Consider the following 14,536-nt stretch of genomic DNA (forward strand, 5'->3'; position numbering starts at 1 on the left):
AGAAGATAAGTTCGTAGTAGGTGATAAAGTGTTTCTAAAAGTATTACCAACTAAGGGAGTGATGAGATTTGGCAAAAAAGGACAAGTTAGGGCCAAATATGTAGGCCCGTATGAGATATTGCAAAGAATTGGGAAGGTAGCATATTGGTTGGCTTTGCCAACGGAGTTTGAGAAAATGCACAATGTGTTTCATATTTTCCAACTCAAGAGTTATATCCGTGATCAACGTCGTGTTCTGGAGCCTGAGAGGATCCAGATTGATAGTAGCCTCACATATGAGGAAAGGCCTGTGAAAATTCTTGACAAGAAGGTGCGTAGTACACACAATAAGAATGTCTGAAAGTACTTTGGTCTAACCACGAGTCTGAAGAGGCAACGTGGGAAGTTGTAGATGAAATGAAGAAGAAGTATCCAGATTTGTTCCTTGAGGTGAGTTACGAGGGCGTAACTCGTTTTCTTTAAGGGGGGCAGAATGCGGTAGAATTTTGCGCATTTTACCTATTTTTATGACAATTTTATGCCTTCTTATGCTTATTTTGGCAAAATTTGGACATGTTGGTGCAAAATAAATTCCATCATATTCAGCATGTCCGTGTAAAACCAACTAGTTCTAGCAGGGGTAACACAAGTAAGTCTTAAAGTTGGTAAAGTGTGCACATGAGTGCCACAAGTATTTCTCAAATAAAAAGTTGAGTTCAAAATATAAGAAAATATGTGAGTTTTCGTGTCAAGTCTCGGGACGAAACTTTTTTTAAGAGGGGTAGATTGTAATCCCCCGTAAATTTATGAATTTTACAAATATATTTTAGTATATACTTCCTCCGTTCCATAATAAGTGAAACACTTCTCTCTTTTATGTGAGAGCTTTTTTAGAGAAGTGTTTCACTTATTATGGAACGGAGGAAGTATATTTATATTTAAATATAATCTAGTATTAAAATGATTTATTTCTTCAAAAGGTTGACTATTTGAAAGTCAAAGGAATTATTTTAAGTATTTAAAGAAGTTAAAATATTTTATTTAGGCATGCTTTGAACGAAATACTTTTTGGATTTGAAAAAGGAGTCTAAATGGGCTTGAGGGACCCAAACACTATTTAGGTTAGGAAAAAGACTTCTAGTTGTGTTAGGAGATCCAAACATCAATTTTACTCATCATTTAACTCTATTGAAGTTCAATTACCTTTTCCTAAGTCCACAAGGAAAATACAGATATAAATTCATTAAACCCATAATTTTTCCCCACACATTATTTTCTCTCTCCTCACTCTTCACAACCGGCGCCCTCTTCCTTCCTTTCTCTCCCACGGTTTTCCTTCCTTCTCTTCCAAGAAACTATTTCTTCTTCAACAAGTAACCTCCCCTCCTCATCAAACCACCGTGTTGTTGCCGCCACCCTTGACCGGTGCCTTTATTCATTCTTTCCTCTTTGTTTTGGTTTAATTATCTTTCTTCCTCCTCAAGTTTTATTTAAAATTGTGTTTGTAAGATTTTATTTTAGTTTGATTATGTTTAAAAGCTTTATGTTGATGATTTATTTATGAATCTAAGTTTATATAATTTATGTATTGAAGAAATAAAATTCAGATTTAGTAATTATGTTTAGATTGGATTTTTAATTATCAAAGCATGGATTTTAAGGGAGTTAAAAGATTGGAAAATCATAGTAGTATGTTATAAACTATGGAATTGATTATCCTTATAAGTTTAAGTATGTTTAAGCATTTTTAAAGCAAGTTATAAAGGGAGTCTCCTCACTCTTCACAACTGGCGCCCTCTTCTTTCCTTTCTCTCCCACGGTTTTCCTTCCTTCTCTTCCAAGAAATGATTTCTTCTTCAACAAGTAACCTCCCCTCCTCATCAAACCACGCACCGTATAATCACCATGTTGCTGCCGCCACCCTTGACCGGCGCGCTTCTTGATTTTTTTTTTCCTCTTTGTTTTGGTTTGATTATCTTTCTTCCTCCTCAAGTTTTATTTAAAGATTGTGTTTTTAAGATTTTATTTTAGTTTGATTATGTTTAAAAGCTTTATGTTGATGATTTATTTATGAATCTAAGTTTATATAATTTATGTATTGAAGAAAGAAAATTCAGAGTTAGTTATTATATTTAGATTGGATTTTTAGTTATCAAAGCATGGATTTTTAGGAAGTTAAAAGATTGGAAAATCATATTGGTATGTTATAAACTATGGAATTGATTATCCTTAGAAGTTTAAGTATGTTTAAGCATTTTTAAAGGGAATTATAAGGGGAGTCTCCTCACTCTTCACAACTGGCACCCTCTTCCTTCCTTTCTCTCCCACGATTTTCCTTCCTTCTCTTCCAAGAAACGATTTCTTCTTCAACAAGTAACCTCCCCTCCTCATCAAACCATCGTACAACCACCGTGCTGTTGCTGCCACCCTTGACTGGCGCGCTTCTTGATTTTTTCCTCTTTGTTTTGGTTTGATTACCTTTATTCCTCCTCAAGTTTTATTTAAAGATTGTGTTTTTAAGATTTTATCTTAATTTGATTATGTTTAAAAGCTTTATGTTGATGATTTATTTATGAATATAAGTTTATATAATTTATGTATTGAAGAAATAAAATTAAGATTTAGTTATTATGTTTAGATTGGATTTTTAATTATCAAATCATGGATTTTTAGGGAGTTAAAGATTGGAAAATCATAGTAGTATGTTATAAACTATGAAATTGATTATCCTTATAAGTTTATGTATTTTTAAGCATGTTTAAGGGAGTTTTAACAGATTATATGTTCCTGGAATTTCAAAGGATATTATTGATGGATTTCTAAAGATTTTAATGACTAGTATAGTAGTACTATACTAGGAAGTATTAATAATTGAAGTTTTAATGATGGAAAAGACTTTTAAATATTTTTAAACGACGTTTAAAATATTTTAAAGTTGCTGGTAATTGTTTGAGTATTGATGCTTGATTATGTTGATTTTTATTAGGCGGAGAATTCGTTGTAGGCGACTTTTAAGGTTGTGAAAGTGGCCGTCCAGTTTGTCTACACAAGGTACGTACATGCATATTTGTTGACATGCTTACTATCATGGTTTAAGGATGAAAATCATGTAGTATCATGTATAGGAACTATTTTGAGTTCATATATGATTTATTATGTTAGATTTGCATGTTTTGTGCCGTTGTGTGAAACATGTTATTGATGAGATTGTGTTATGTTTGTATGGAATATTGATGCAAACGTATTCTTGAAAAATTTTATTTTATTAATTAACTTGGGCAATTTATATATATATAATATATATATATATATATATATATATATATATATATATATATATATATATTGGTATGGATTATGATTGAATCAGGTTGTTCCCATTTATTATTATTTCACTACTCTTTAAGGATCGAGGTCTTTATTTGGTAAGTTGATATTTTTATACTTTTGAAAGGTAAGTTGGTTGTTGGCTAGGTTCAACAAATAAGGAAGGTTGGACTAAGGAAGGAATGAATCTTGGCTTGTAACTTGTGTGATCACTTATCTCTAAGATAAAAATAAAAGTTGTGATTGTCTGATCATGTATTATTTGGGTTGCTTGTGTGTCATAACAAGTAATAAACGGTAAATCACGTAAAGTTAAACTTGGATAGTAATAAGCGTTAGACTGGTGCACGTCTAAAGTATTGAATAAACAGGAGTTGTGGTACATGGTGAGCGTGCTATGACTTTTTCTGTGATCAGATTGATCACCATTCCTATTTTATTTTTAAAGGTTCCTCAATATCGTAGGTCATGGGAATACACAGTTGCGTTCGGATTTCGTCTTCCAAAGGGAAGACTGGTTTTAGTTAGACAGCTCGGTCCAGTGACTATTCCATTTAAAGTAATGAGAATGTTGTTAAAGTTTAGTTCAGTAAAAGTTATATGCAAATTATGGATTATGTTATTATTTATCCCTGCTTACTGTTTATTAGTATAATGTTAGGATTGTTTATTTATGTATTATGTAGTACTCAGCTTTGCTGATTACGTGCTTTTGTTTGTGTGTGTTAATCATGGATATGCCTTATTGCTCCTATGATGATCCATCCTTGGTGAGTAGACTCTCTAGTGCATTGTCATCTACAGGTTTGAAGGTGATGCATCATTAGGTTCGGAAATGGAGAGCTTGTGTAGATTATTAATTATTTATCGTACTTTGGTTTACATACTTTATATTTGGTTTGGTTTTAAGCTAATGTTGACGTTGTTGGTTGGTTTTTAAAGTTGACTTTGTTATTAATTAAATTTCAATTCTAAAGTTAGTTATTATGTTTTCTGCTGTAAAATTCTGAATAAGCGGATACGTTATCACACAGACGATAATACTTTGATGATTCTCTAAGTTTTATATCAAAAAGGTATCTTGGAAAAGAAAGAATTATCGGGGAGTTACAAAAACCGCAGCAATAAGTGGATTTTTGATTTCCCCTTTTTCTTTTAAAGTGGTTTATTGCTGTGTATGGGTAAAATCGCATCAATTCAACTGCAGTAATAAGCAATTAAGCTACTAGTGCACACTAATTATGATTGATTCAAATTATCAGGAAGTGGCTATTGCTGGTGTAATGGAACTAAGAAGTGGAATATGCTCCTCTACTATAACTAAAGAGAGAAAGCACTTATAAGTGTTAGGGAGATTAGGAAAGTGATAGAGCTAGTAGTTTTGAATTAAGCTAACAATAAGTTTTTCATGAAAGACAAGAATATTCATGTTTCAACTATGGTTACATAATGTCCCATGCTGATGAACATGAGAAACAAATAGTTGAGAACAGTGAAAATTTGCTAAATAAACTACTTTCTATAAATGGTGTACCTCTCCATTAAACTTTCAAATGAACCTATGTTCCGACTGCACAATTACACAAATAATTCTTATTATCTTTCGTGTTTCCTAATTCTTTGAAAGGCATATTTATCAAATGTATTCTTGAACATGTTTGTGCCTGTGAAAGACTATTAGGTCACAATTTGCAATATATCATTTTGGGTTAGGGGGAAGCAAGGGGGTGACATGGGGGTTTTCTCCCCACACTCGTCCGTTCAATTTTCGAAAGGAAATTAACTGAGACTTTGAAATTTGTTATGGTTGTTTTTAGAAAAAAAAAATGCTTGTATTTTGGAAGAGTATTTTGTGGTATTTATAGTTGGATTTGACATTGCCAAAAAAAAGAAAACAAAAAAAAGGATACTCTAAACTTATACTCGATGAAATGACATAAAAAATATATTTTATGATAAAAGATATATTGATCATATAAAATAGGGGTCAATGAATTCAATTCTAAAATTCAAACACATTTATTTCAGCTCGTCTTGCAAGAGACGGTCTAATTATAATAATAAAATTATGCAGAGCCCAATAGGCCCAAAATAGAAATACCCACCTCACAAAACCAAACCCAGCGCCCCAAAACCCGCAAACCCAGCGCCCCCAAAACCCGCAAACACAATCCCAAAAAACTGAAACCCAAAAAATTAAAAACCCCTACCTGACAGTTTTTTTCACCTGACAGTTTCTTCTTCAACCTCATTTCTCTCTCGAAATTCTTCCAATTTTCAACCAAAAAAACAATCGAAAACACATGATTCTACTAAATTTCGGTGGAAAACCATCAATTTGCATACAAAAGATCATTCCATCAACTTAGGTATGTATTTTATAGTCATATTTTCTTCAATTCCTGACTTCTTTCTACTAATTTAATAAATTCTTTTGAACCGCGATATTTTTAGGTGTTTTCATACAATTATTTGGTATATAATAGCGAAATATGGCAAGACGAAAGAAGAAATCGCCAAATATGCCAACAAATGAAGGTATTTTACTAAATTTCAGTGTAAATTTCAATTAATAAACTGCGATTTTGCTTGATATTAATTTTTGTACGATTTTGCTTGCGATTTTGCTTGATTCTATGAACTCATGCATTCACATTTTGCATTTTGATTTCAGATTTTACATATTAAATGTTTGTTTCTCATTATTAAATTTAGGTTTAGAGTTGTGGATATTCTTTTCATTGATCTGATGATTTTGCTTGATTCTATGAACTCATGCATTCACATTTTGCATTTTGATTTCAGATTTTGCATAGTAAATGTTTGTTTTTCATTGTGGAATTTAGGTTTAGAGTTGGGGATATTCTTTCCAGTGATCTGATGATTATGATTTTTTGATGTGAATCTCACTATGACTGTTGATAGACATTCATTATAAATGTATTATGTGCTTGTTGTATTGGTGGACACATAAATGCAAAAATGGGCAAATGATTGTAAATTATACATTGTTTCATTTAGTTACCATTAAACTTGTATTTGTAGCCAGTTTATGTCATTTAGTTACCATTTATTTTAAGATAAGAAGGACTTCACAATCACTTAGCCCAACATCAATCCTAAATCTGATCTATAACCATCTCTATATCTTAATCTACAACCATCTCTATATCTAAATCTAATAGATAAGAAGGATCTCATTTGTACACCTTAGGGAAAATAAATTAGTAGTAGAAGCATTGAAAATATGCTGACAAAATATTTAGTAGCAGTAAATATTAAAAACAGAAACTAGTGAAGAAACTAAGTCAAACATATTTTCACTCCTTCCCACTCCCTGCACTCACTGCCTCCCCCTCCCTCACAGACCCTCACTCACCCACCTGCACTCCCTCCCACTGCCTGCACTCACTGCCTCCCCCTCCCTCACAGACCCTCACTCACCCACCTGCACTCCCTCCCACTGCCTGCACTCACTGCCTCCCCCCTCCCTTACACACCCTCACTCACCCACCTGCACTCCCTCCCCCTCCCACTGCATGCACTCCCCACCCCCTCCCATTGCCCTGCCACAATTTCCTTATTATGCTGATTGGGATTAGTTCTGTACTTCTGTTGTTTCATTGGATCAAATTTCTTTTGTGGGTTTCTTTATATTTATTCTTTGAGGGGGTGGGTGTGATTTGATAGATAAGATTGCTCATTATTTTCATAGTAATTACATGAAATTTGGTTTATTAGTTAAGATGTTAGCAGTAAACTTGTTTATTATAAATGTAAACTTGTTTATTATAAATGCATTATGTGCTTGTTGTATTGGTGGACACATAAATGCAAAAATGGACAAATGATTGTAAATTATTATACGTTGTTTCATTTAGTTACCATTAAACTTGTATTTGTAGCTAGTTTATGTCATTTAGTGACTAATGAAAGTTATGACCACTTTTTATAGATACACACAATCAAGACACAAAAAAAGCAAAACCATACAAAACTGTGGCACAAACTTTAGCTGAGATGAAGAAAAAGGCAGCTAATGATAGAAAAGCTGCAGCAAAGGATAAAAGGCGCCAACCACCTAAAATACCAAAAAAAAGTGAGGAAAGAACATCTCCTCTCATAATTGAAAAGGAACAAGCTGAAGGTGAGTCAAACAAGGGGCCAAATGAGGAAAATCCAACACAAGAACATCAAGAAAAGGGAGGAAAAAGACGTAAACAACCTCCTATAAAGGAAGAAAAAGATCAAAAAGAGATACCTCAAGGAAAAAGAATGAAATTGGTAAAAAAGAGTACTCAAAAGGATTTACTACAATCACCTGGAAGGAAAGCCATAACAAGGGGAATGAAGACTTCTCCGGAGAATGAGATGGACGCTTCACAACAATCACCTCATACAAAAGCAAAGAACAAAGAAAAACAACATCTGAAAGAGATTGACCAAGATGATTCTAAAAAAAAAACCGTAAAACCAGGTTTACATTTCATTCATTTTAAAATTATGTAATTCATATTTATTGTTCCTTTGCAAAAATATTTAATTAATGTTTTATAATACAGTATTAGTTGATATTTTATATCATTTAGTAACTAGTTTAATTCTATTAGTCACCACTTATGGCTCATTTAACTTTTATGTTTAAATTATGTTTTTATGTCCATTATTCAACACTAAAACATTAACTTTTTAGAAAAAATCAGTTGCAAAACAAAAACAGGGTTATCACTACATTAACTCGTTTTGTGCTCAATATTGTTCATTTTGTCACCAGTTATCTCAATTAGTGACCAGTTTAATGTCTGAAGATCAATATGGTTGTGATGTTTGTTTGTTGTTCCAATTTGTTTACAGGGCTAAGAAAGTTTTGATTTCGACATATTGTTCCCCTAGTGGACTGTTCAGATTGAATGAGCAACTCACTACAGATCAAAGAGTGCATGTGGAATTTATGGGATTTGGAGGATTGCTTATGCTAAACATGAATGCGTATTATCAAGGGATGGTGGACTGGCTGGTCCAACAGTATAACGGGAGCAGCCACTGGTTTACAGTTGATGCAACTAGGGGATGCAATATAACTGAAGATGATGTATATGACATCATTCAACTGCCAAAAGAAGGTGATCCTGTTGTCCAAAACTCTCTTGCCAAAAGAGACAATCCAGATCTTTGGGCACAAAATCATTGGCGTGAAGAATTAGGATGTACAGGCAATGCACAAATAAAAGTATCCAAACTGGTTGAAGAGATTATGAAACTACGAAATGGAGGTCGAAGATTCCAAAGCTATTATGCTATGTATGCCCTCTCGACATTTCTCACGCCTACACCACACAACAACATAGACATGGATATAACAAAAGCACTTTTGGATCCCGTGCAAATCCCAAGAATGAATTGGTGCAGCTATGTGTTGGAGAGATTGGGTAGAGCTGTAACAAGTTGCAACAAAAAAGGATCAAAGTATGTAGGTGGGTGCATCATCATACTACAACTTGTTTACTTCCATCGTTTACTTTGGAAGGGAATGCAAACCCCAACATCACTTCCACTAATTCAGCATTGGACATATGAAATAGTCCGTGAGCGTGTGCTAGAAGAGGTTGCAGCAAAGAACAGCAAAGGAGGAAGATTTGGTATGGGTGAGTGGGAAACAATAGTGTTCCCAATATGCCTTAATAAAAACAGGTGTGATACTATTATGTTTTTTATGTTGTTTTATGTGTGGTATAAAGTTTTTTTATGTCATCATAGAATAGCTTAACATTAGGTATATAATCTACTGTTCCCAATCTTACTCAATGGAAACAGGTTTGAAACTCAGCATAAAAAAATGAATGAAGGTCCTCCATTGCATCATGATCAAAATCCTACAATGACGGGGGTCAAAGCCACAACCAATGGTGATTACAAATTCTGCAGAGAGGGTAATAATAATCAAGCTTCCCAAAGGCAGTACATTTTTTTTGTTACCATTTTAATTACTTTGGTTAGCAGTTTAATTACATTTGTTACTAGGGTAATATCCCTATGCAACTGAGTTATAAAATTCTTAAGTTTAGAAAGACAGTGGGAATCAGGAAATCTGTTTTAGAGGGAGAATAAACTTTATTGCAAACTTGTTATGACAAAGATTTTCTTATTATGACAAGAAGGAAAATGCAGTACATGTTGTTACCATTTTAATTATTTTTGTTACCAGTTTCATTACATTTGTCACTAGGTTAGTTACAAGGTACTGTCACAATATTTTTGTTATTATACATTAGTTCTACTAGATTACTTGCATTAATATTTTACTATTTTAATTATTTGCAATGACGATCCTTGTAATTTTGACAGCCTATTGATCAAGCTCGTCTGAAATTGGGACGCGACCTAGAGGTTTGCTTTAGCATGCACACGCGAAGATTGGAGGAGCTTAAACAAAGGAACGAGGAGTTCCACAGGATGGATCACCCACATTGACTCAACTGTTAGAGAACCCAAAGTTTTCAACAAATTGATGACATTGAGAAGCTCCTAAACAACAAGGCAAACAGTTCTAGATATGCCATCATTTGACTTGGGTATACCCGAAATGAACCAAAAAAACAACCTAAAAAACCAAAACAACAAGAAGATCAAAGCAAACTTGTTCCTCAACAAGTCTTTACGAGACGATCAAAGAGACACCAAGAAGCACAAAAACAAGAGGCAACCACTGAAGTACCAAAAGACTCTCCTATAAGAAGAATCTCTCCTAGAAAAACAAAGAATGCCTCCTAGAAAGCTATATTATGAATTCTGATCATATGGTTTTTTGCACAAATGTTGATATGTCAACAACTTTCATAGGGTATGTTAGGTTATATTTTTAAATGTAAATATGAAAACTAAGGGCAGTAGGCAAAGTTCTATTTTGTGACCACTATAAACCTTTTAGTCACCATATTATGTTAATTAGTAACCATGTATGGAGAAGTGTTTTGAAATGTTTGTTTGTTGGGCTTAACGGTTCATATAGCATACTAACATTTCAAGTTTATGTCGTCAGTATTCTATTGTGGGTAAATAATTAAAACAAAACCAATATTCTTAATTGTATTCAGTCTAATCCTATCAGTTGCCAGTTTATTCTTAATTATGACTAGTCTAATCCTATTAGTATGCATAAGTAATTTTAAATATTTGGAAAACATAACATACTTCATCATCGACAATTATTTCAAATTGGGTCTGTGTATATTCGCAATTATTATAGCTAGTGTTTTAAGGTATTCAGGCTTAACTACGAGTCTAAAAAGTGGGTGGAACTTAAAGATTTGGGTAACTTTATAATATTTTTGGGACTTGGTTGTAAAATATCTATACCTACTTCATCATCGACAAATTGGAAACGAAATTGCATATATTATGCTGATGTTGAAATCGATCTTTTGGGGCATGGCATAGGGGTCTATGACATGGAGTCTAAGAAGATAAGCTAAATTTACCAAGGTGATGCCGCAAAACCAATATTCTTAATTGTATTCAGTCTAATCCTATCAGTTACCACTTTATTCTTAATTGTGACCAGTCTAATCCTATTAGAATGCATAAGTAATTTTAAATATTGTATTATTGTGACCAGTCTAAAAACATAACATTTAAGTATAAAATACTAGAAAGCAGTATTGTATTATTGTGGGTATTCTTAATTAAGATATTAGTCATAAGCCTAAAACCAATATTATTTTTTGTCACCAATACAAGCCTATTAGTCAGTAGTTTATCTTAATTAGTGACCTATTATAGTCATATAGTCAGCAGTTTATTCTATTTAGTTACCAACTGTGCAACTCTTTAAAAATCATAAGTGATGAAGAAAAAAGAAAAATATTATTCAATTGTAATGAAGAAAACTTAAATGAGTCATTACAAAAACTTATTATTAACTAACCTCCATTACAATCCTACTGGTCAGTAATTTAACCCTATTAGTGACCACTTAAAGCTTATTAGTCACCCTTCTATCTCACTGTAAGAAAGTCAAAATAATCTTGCAGGTGGAGTGTAAGAGCCAAACTCCTTTGCAACATTTGAAACACATTTCCCACGACCTCTGCCCCTCTTGCTCTTCTCAATTCCACTTTTCGGCCTCACACTTCTTCCTTTCGTTTTAACCCAAGGAGGATCAAAAAACGTAAGTAGAGGAATTTGATGCAGTTGATTCTCCAACACCTGATTCTGAATCACCTAAGTTAATATTAGCAAAAACAGTCAGCACATCAGCAAGATCAGCATATAACCCTTCTCCATTATCTTCCTTGCCTCTTCATTATCATGATCTTCTATGATGAGATTGTTATACAACCTAGACATTTGAAATCGCCAAGGAATGCAATCTTTCTTTAGTGATGACATTCATCCGTTGTTGCTTCAAACGGTCCCAAACTTCTGTTTTTGGCAAACTTTGTCCACCGCCTTAAAATATAAGATGAAGGTATCTCACTAACCGAGTGCATGTGAAGTACCCTTAGGCAATGTACTAACATCTCTCCCACCTCTCATAATTCCTACAAAACACTGTACAAACTTGTTGACACAATCAAAAGTGACTTGGTGTGTCCGTTGTGGATGCTTCTCAGGCCACACTTATATAAACTAATATTGTGTCATCCATAGTCAACAACTCACAAATAGTACCAAAGAATACCCAAATTCTTGCTCAAAATCCCTAAACATTGTAGCTGTGTAAATTTGACTAGCATGTCTCAACATACCCGTCATAGGAAAATAAGACTTAGGGACAGATTTAGAATCAACAAATTCATCATTGGTTTCAGTTTGTCTCCATCGTGAAATATTGTTTTGAAACATACAAAAAATCTACAAGCTTGTTGTCTTGGAAGCTTGAAAGCCTATAGCATTATTAGTACTTTCACTACGTTGGGAAGACAAAATTCCAGCTGAGAAGAAGTCCTTACTCAATGCTGTGGACCACTTATCCTTCAACTGATACAAACGAGCAAACCACTTGTCTCCTTCTAGGCCATACTTCTTCATCATATAATCCCAACTTGCCTCAAACTCAACGCTATCATAACAACCACGAAGACAATTCTTAAAAGCATCGGAAAATGTGTCATCACTCTTCAAAGTCCAAATGACTAACTGCATTCTGATAAAGATGCCACTGGCATAGCCTCGCCTCGTGTTAGGAACACCTACATACCCCAATTCTGTTATAAACACATTTAAGATATCCGTACCCAGATAAATCCATTAAGTAACCATTTTATGTCATTTAGTGACCAACATAACATAATCCCTAAACATTACATAATAATAATTACGTCATAAATGTCAGTTTTCTATTAAGTACTCATTATACCTTTATAAGTTACCAGTTTAGTGCATTAACATATAAGATAAAAGGACTCAAAAATTTAAACAAAATTACCTGAGACAAAGCATTGCTCATAGCCTGATCCTGGTCTGTAAATATTGATACAGGACAAACTCCACCCGTACATTTCTTGAAAATCTCAAAGAGCCAAACAAATGTATCAATTGTCTCGTCCGACAAAAAGCAACACCCAAAATTATATATATTTCCAATGATTGTTTATACCCACAAATGCACCAATATCAAATTATACCTATTTGTACGATAAGTGGTATCAAAAACAGTAAATCTTCATACAATTCATAATCATCCTTCATCATAGAATCGCGCCAACACATTACACAACCTACCCATGCTATCCAATTTAACCCTATAAAAAAGTCATCCTCATGAGCAGCCCTTTGGCTAAGCTTATCGATGACAACTTGTGCATCACCTCCTTCAATTGCCTTCATCTTTAGCCTATTCACAAAATTGTAGTGGTCACGAGAAGTGTGACCAAGGGCCTCTGCACCACCATATTGGTGACATTCATATCGATATTGCACAGCAGGACGCATTGATGCTTCTGTCATAACAGTAATTTCTTTCGCTTTGCCATCCCAATGGCCCATTCTGAACGGTGGTAATGTTGTCACTCAGTACGTGTAAGCTCATGATTATGCACAAGCACATGACCTATAACTTCATACATCCCCGAATCATTTAACTTCACCCTCATCATTGCATTACACCCCTCTTTGTAAAATAACCCTCCGTTGCTTCCGCTTTCTCTCATTGCCATCCTCATCAACAACAACATCCGGAACAGAAACAAAATCACTTTGACCATCCGGTTTTCCATGACACGAACAAACAAAGTACTTTTCCTTCGTTAAATACACATTTCCCTCAACCCTACCAATCCTAGATGTATACTTCCTAATGCTAAAACCCAATGCTCCAGAATGCAGACGATACAATTCCTCAATTGTTTTCTTTTGCACACCAATAAGACTACCACTAATATCAAGCTCGTCTTCTGCCACAAATCACAAAAAGACACCACAAAGCCTTAATCAGTGACCACTTTAGGCCATAAAGTCACTATTATAACAAAATACATAATGTCATATTCAGATATAAAATAACAACATATTTCTGCCAAAAAAATAAATAACATATTCTGCCAAGAATTTCTGTTACCAGTACATTCTTCAACAATTGAATCAACTGGTTGTAGTTGATTATGAATCATTGCATCTAATGGTTCATTTTCATTATGTGTTGCATCAACTACTTCTAGTTGATTATGAATGACTTGATTTGCTGATTCACTTTCATTATCTGCTGCATCCGCTAATAAAAATTCTTCAAAACCTTCATACATTTCATAATCCATTCTAAAAAAAAAAAGTCAGCGATTGAATTCAAAAATTCTTCAAAACCTTCAAAAATGATTGCAATCAAAAATCTAATAATATAATTCAAACGAATTACTGATTTTGAACGTAATAAGTTTGATTGCAATCAACAATTATAAAGCAACAAAAACATAACTTGTAGAGACTATTTGTGAATTTTTTTGAAAGTTTACATAGAATTGAACATAATAAAAGCAAGAATACGAAAAAATACCTCAATCAAGCCCAAAAAGATACCTCAATCAAGCTCAAAATTGCAGCCAGTTTACTTATAAAACTAAAACGAATGTCTCATGGCAGTGGCGAAGACTTATGAATCTTCAAAGTGATTTTAGGAAGGGTTTAACGTGGATTGTCGGCAACGGGGAGAGTATCTCTTTTTGGTATGATAATTGGATTTTTAAGAATGCTCTGGGTGATAGTTGTAATATCCCAAGTGGGTCGGAGGCTTTAA

At 33.7% G+C, this 14,536-nt stretch overlaps 1 protein-coding gene across 1 annotated transcript; it reads right to left on the bottom strand.

Moving 5' to 3' along the window:
* Positions 1–12,159: 12,159 nt before the first annotated feature.
* Positions 12,160–13,293, bottom strand: LOC104896758 (uncharacterized). The gene is made up of 2 exons (XM_057395782.1): positions 12,933–13,293; positions 12,160–12,512 (listed from the first exon to the last, which is right to left on the bottom strand). Exons 1-2 carry the CDS (start codon positions 13,291–13,293, stop codon positions 12,160–12,162), a joined length of 714 nt encoding a protein of 237 aa, XP_057251765.1.
* Between the last annotated feature and the right edge of the window lie 1,243 nt (positions 13,294–14,536).

This window comes from Beta vulgaris, chromosome 6 (genome assembly GCF_026745355.1).
Source record: "Beta vulgaris subsp. vulgaris cultivar EL10 chromosome 6, EL10.2, whole genome shotgun sequence".
In the NCBI taxonomy this organism is placed as follows: Eukaryota; Viridiplantae; Streptophyta; class Magnoliopsida; order Caryophyllales; family Amaranthaceae; genus Beta; species Beta vulgaris.

Excerpts from the sequence above, each read along its gene's own strand:
- LOC104896758 (XM_057395782.1), bottom strand. The coding sequence starts at position 13,293 with ATGGGCCATTGGGATGGCAAAGCGAAAGAAATTACTGTTATGACAGAA. Across the intron at positions 12,513-12,932 it reads ACCACTTATCGTACAAATAG|AATTGGGGTATGTAGGTGTT; the intron begins GTATAATTTGAT and ends TGTTTATAACAG.